The 5,964-nt window shown below is 40.4% G+C and overlaps 1 protein-coding gene across 1 annotated transcript in view; it reads left to right on the forward strand.

Moving 5' to 3' along the window:
• Positions 1-5,964, forward strand: part of cttnbp2 (cortactin binding protein 2) — an 83,965-nt gene that overhangs the window by 47,129 nt on the left and 30,872 nt on the right. Inside the window, exon 5 of the mRNA XM_035665636.1 lies at positions 3,885-4,181. Coding sequence (XP_035521529.1) covers positions 3,885-4,181 — 297 coding nt within the window. The remainder of the gene's footprint in view (positions 1-3,884; positions 4,182-5,964) is intronic.

Consider the following 5,964-nt stretch of genomic DNA (forward strand, 5'->3'; position numbering starts at 1 on the left):
TCTCTCTCTCTCTCTGCCCTTAATATGTCCTCCCTCTGGGCACCTTTCGTCTCCCATGTTGTCATCCTGTCGTAATTAGCATCAACAGCGGACAGTGACAACATGTTGCTAACATGTGCCTGACTGTTGCTCAGGGACTAGAGGTTAGCCATCCCACAGCAGAAGCATCATGTCAGGGTGAACTGAGGCAAAGCAGATGTTTCCCCTCTCGTGTATTCAGATTGGTTTGTAGGCCTTCCCACCAGTAACCCCTATCCTCTCTGAAGCTGATGCCAGAGGCTGCTCTCTCCTCCCCTTCCCTTTTCCATGCTCCAGTAGCATGCCATGACCACTCTTCTACTTCCTGCACTCATCTTGTTTCAGCTTCCATTAACTTGTCCCACTAACCTCCTGTCCATTCTGCTTCCTGTGTCACTGACGGCTCTCCGTATGCAGTTTAATCATTTATATATAAATGTTAGCATTTATATTTACCTTGTGATGTGCTTTTAGTGCAATGCTTGGTTGGACTGTGTAGCACAATTTAAAGAATAATTCCAGTTTATCACTTAGACTTATTTCCATAGTTTTGGCCGACAATTTTATTCACTGTGATTGACATGGCAGGTGGTCAGACAGGTTTGGAAGAGGAAACTTGTTACCCAAGTGCGCACACTTTTCATTGAGCAGTTTGGTTGAACTCACTTTTGGTTTTACCTCCAGTAGACCTTTTTCACAACAGCCATTTTGGCATGAAATAGTATACACAGGTGTTATCAATGACAGTAATTAAGGTTCTGTTCTGTTCAGGTCAAACAGAATCATGTTATTGTGCATGGTGGCTCACTGCAAAGGCTCTGCTACACATACTACATCATTGGTAACAACTAAGTTTATCCTACTATTTCATGTCAAAATGGCTGCTGTGAAAAAGGTCCCCTAACCTCTTAGGTAATTTGGCTTAAGTCTCGTCTTCCAGCTGTCTGATCATGTGGCTGCTCATGTGTCTTGCCCCATCTGACTTCTGTTCCCAGTTATCAAACATAGGACAACAAGACTGAAGTTGTAATAAGCTGGAATTAATTTTTAAAGGATCCTGTGAAATTTAACAAATAGGTTTGCATTTGTGAAAGTCCTGTTTTTTGCATGCAGATGTATACCAATTTAAAGATATATAGCTGCTCTATCTAGTTATATAACCAAGTGCTTTGCCAAGAACAAAAGACCTGAAAGTAAATTTACTACTCTTCAAAAATGTGGCACTCCATTGAAACATGACAGTCATACCATGTTTTCGTCGATGGTCACATTATTGCTTCTCTGAAAAAGTCTTCAGATCTGCTGATGTGGCAATCGGTTAAAACATGGTCCATCTGAGTGCTGCAAGACTAAAATTATATTTTTGTTACTGCAAACTGATCTCAAGTAAAAATAGTTAACTCCAGTTTTGCCAACCTTTCGGTTTCCATTGCATTTGATTGCACCATCTCTCACTTACAAATCTGATAAAGCTGTGGAGTAGAAATTCTGCTCTTCTCAGACTTACTGTATTTATCAGTTTCAAAGCAGGTCCACAATCTCACCTGTCAGCAGCCACATATGTTTCTGTAGCCTTTCTGCTTATCCTATCCCCCACCACCACCCAATCAGACAGAAAGTGCAACCAAAACAGCTGCCGTTACCATTATCTGTGTCCTTGAGGTTCTCTGCTGCACTTTTCCTTTAGTCTGTTTTGTATCTCGCTCTTCAGTCTATGAGATACATTTCTGCACTGAAATTCTCCGTCCTCCTCTTTTCTAATTCATTTCTGACCTTCCTAGTTCAGAACAGCCGTATAAAGCCATGGTTAAAGTAGCATCTTTAGCATGACATCTCTGAGTAGCTGTTTAGTCATTTTAGTAAAGTTGTTGACTGTAGTAATTAGGTCTTTTTTTCCTGTTTGTTGTGTTTAATCATTTAAAATAATGCTGTATATTTCCAGTATTCTTCTAAATAATGTATGTATGTTTATTTGTCCACGGTGTGAATATTGTGGATGAATGATTGCACTGAAAGATGAATGCTCTCGCTCTTAATCTGATGCAATGACAGACTCTTTTGTCAGCAGCACGCTTCACATGTTGACTAAATTAACTAGATTGAATTAAGTTCCTGCGTATTGAGAAATCCCTGCAAAAGTTTTGAACTTAAGTTGCATTTTCTGGGGCAGGGGAGGATATAATAAAAATAGGATCTGTTACCACACTAAACCGTTTATGTGAAGAATGATGAACGTATCTAAAAATCTTGTTTTTATGAAACACAAGATGAGCAAATGCAAGACTGTAATATCGTGCTCATGTTTGGGAGGTTTTGTCCTGTTCTGACAATTTAAATCCTGCACTTTCTTAATTCACTTGAAGCACATTTAACAGCAGTTATATGTGCTACATTGATTTATGACACTTGAATTTGTTGTTCATCTCCCTAACATTAAAACTCTGCTAGACCTACTAGTGGATTAATATTCACAGGCTGTGTGTTGTGTAGCAAAGCATTGTTCAAACTGAATTTTTTATTTTTTTTATTCTAGCGGTGATCCCAAAGTGTCCAAAGAAGGCAAATATGATGAACGAGACACCTGTAATATTTTTGTTTGTCAGATATTAAAACATGGCAAGTTCAAAAGCTTCATACAGTGCACAATATATGTGATATTGTGATATGGTGTGAAACATGTCCTTTTTCTACACTTGTAGAAACTACACACTTGAAGGTCATTTTAAGGAGGTGATCAGGAATAGGCTTGATAAGGTGGTAACAAGAGTTGTAATTCCGGTACTGTTTGTCAAGCTTTACACTGAGTTTGGAGTTTTATTTAAACAGATATTTCTCGCAGCAGGTCTGAGGGGAGAGATAATCTCACAGGCTGAGTAAAGCGACCGGAGCCTTAACCACACAGTGTTCCTGGATGAGTTCCAGCTAAAGCTGAAACAAAACCTCAGTGTGTCACTTAACCTGTCTACCTGTTTTTCCCTTAATCCTCCCATAATCCTACTGATTTGTTCACAACATAACTAACCACCACATGGGATTTAGCCAATAATAGCTGCAGGCTACACAAACAGAAACCAACTGGGTGGTTGAATATTTGATTTCTGTTGTACTAACTGGAATAAGAGCACCTACCCTTATGGACCTTTTTCACAGCAGCCATTTTGACATGAAATAATAGGGTAAAGACTGTGAAAAAGGTCTCTTAGCAGAACATTTAGCAATTCCAAACACACATTCTGGATGTTCAGTGTTGAAAGTTTCCGGTAGAGGTCGTTCTTTGCCAGTTGATTAACAATTTTTACACTTTCCCCTTTTCGTTCACCTTTAAGTATCTTTAAGGTCGTCAAAATCCTTCCTCAATGTCTGACAATTTCATACTATATATATTATATTTTGTATTCATTTTGTTCTTACGCTTCATCAAATCCATATGATGTTCACACTGAGTTTAAGATCAAGACCCAAGACTCCTTGTTTTTATGGCTACACCCTATTGCAGATATCCTTTGCCTCATTTTATAAACATTTTCCCCAAATCTAGCCTGACGTGTTTTTTTAACTTTGGGATCTCCACTAGAATTTGAAGTAACGATATGGGGATTTGAACAATGTTTGGCTGCACAACATGAGCTTGTACTCACTGACCCGTTAACAGTCAATCTCCTGCTTTACTCCCGCCTGCAGCTCAGAGAAAAGAGACTGTACTACAGAATGTGCTGAACTGAAGTGTGCCCTCCTTCCCTTCCAACCCGCCCACCTTCTTAAACCTTGCTCTCTCATGCTCAGCACTTCTAGAAGCTTCCTCTTCCTCCCGCTCTTCCTCCTCCTAGTTTAACCTGTGCTGCTCCTGCTCCTCCTTCCCCCTGCAGGCTGGTGTCCCTCCGTAGTCTCCTCTCCTAGCGGCGGTGGGCCTGCTGCCCTGGACGGCGGGCGCCCCCTGCTCTCCCAAGCTGCTTCCCAGGGAAATGTCACTTTATTGTCAATGCTGCTTAACCAACCAGACCCAACCACCATCACCTCCACTACCACCACCTCCACGTCCACCAACACCACCTCTACCACCGCCATGGAGAACAAATCCAATCATCTTGACCAAGACCACCACCTCTACCACAACCACAACCAAACCTCTGCCTTGTTTGCTGCTGTTCAGAATGGACACACAGGTAACTGACATTTGATTAATCAATACTGGTTGGCTGGTTGACTTGTAGTAAAATCAAAGTCACTGCAGGTATGATGAAGCCAGAAAAGCCAGAAGGATTGCCTTCATCTTAATGCAGACAGGGGGCATGACCACTGTTTTTTTTTATGGGAATTTGGGTGTTTTAGCGACCTGGGAATAGTCTACATTTGTAGACTGATTCCAGTGTATTTAGTCTCAGTATAATTAGATTTGGGTACTTTTAGGCCAACAGAAATTAGATAAATCCAAAATCTTGATATCTTCATGTTAGGGAAAATGCAAAATGTGAACAATGAAACATTACAGACTTTATTGTTGGTGACTGAATCCTTTTGTAGGTGGGTGTAGTGGAACTGTTGACCTTCAGAAATCCGATACACACATTTTCTTCAAGGTCCAGTGTGTAACATTGAGGAGGATCTGTTGGCAGACATGAAATCTTTTCACTAGTGTATAATCACCTTCCTCACCTCTCACGCTTGTTGAACTGCCATGTTTCTACAGTAGCCCAGAACGGACAAACCAAACACTAGCTATAGATAGATGGCTGTTTCGTGTTTTTTGCCAGTTTTGCAGCCACTGTAGTTTCTCCTACACGCTTGGAAGTGTTAGCTCTACTGCACTGCTAGATGCCACTTATTCCTACACACTGGTCCTTGATGATACACTTGTGACCTTCACAAAGACTTGATTTCTCAAACTATTGGATTGGTAGTATTAGTATTTTAGCGGATGGGTGTCTTCCTGTAGTAAGCAGCTGAATCAGGTGCTTCTCAGTTTGAGGACAGCAAAAAAAAAAAAGAGCACCACACACTTTGTGTATTGTAAAGTGTAGGTGAACCCGGTGAGAAGGGAATCCCTGTCGGTGGTTTTGGTCAGTGGTTGGCTGGTTGATTGATTAGTCTTCAAGGAACGCACAGGGGCTTTTATTGATTTGTATTGATTGATAAAGAGACGGTGATCCATTAAAATACAAACAAAGTTTCACACAGGATTGATTGTTCTATGAGCGTGACTGAATGAACACAACACACCACCATTGTAGTGATTATAAAGTAAATCCATAAATACATAGATTTTTTTTCTGGTATTCAGCATTTTCCTTTTATTGCACATCAAAGGAAAATAGAAAAGGGAAACAAATGTACTCTGCCATCTTTTAAACAATAGTGTAGTACAATGTGTGTTTTCACAAAGTCAGTCAAATTTTATATAGCCCAAAATTACAAATCACAATTTGCCTCGCGTCCTTTGAAATCTGCAGAACACCCTCTGTCCTTCCTTTCGATTCAGGTGAGAAAAAAACTCTTCTCAGGAGGAGTTGTGTGTTTAGGTGCCACCTGAGATTTAGTTATATTGTTCACGTCCGCACAAACAAACTGCGTAGCTCTACAGTTTAAATGAACTGCTGTAAACATACCTGTGATAATGTTTTTCCCTCTGTCAACAGCCCTCACAGAGTGGCATTTGAATAAGGTTCTTTTTCTCAGGTGTGACTATGTAGAAGTGCAGAAATATAAACATCATTGCTGAAGAAGAGCCCGTTGCTCCACTGACTTTCTGTTAAATGAAGATTAGAAATAAGGTTTACATTGATAAGAGACTTCACTTACTGGTTAGACACTACACGCCTCCATAGAAATATTTCTGTTTTAGTCATTTAGTTGCTGCCCTTCTCCAGAGCAGCTCACAGTGGGTGAAGGTTGAATATTTTGCAGAAATAAACCCTCAGAAGGAACATGACTTGAGCTGTTCCAGACATC

This window comes from Morone saxatilis, unplaced genomic scaffold, assembly GCF_004916995.1.
Source record: "Morone saxatilis isolate NCDOM2014 unplaced genomic scaffold, NCSU_SB_2.0 Contig2, whole genome shotgun sequence".
Classification (NCBI taxonomy): domain Eukaryota; kingdom Metazoa; phylum Chordata; class Actinopteri; family Moronidae; genus Morone; species Morone saxatilis.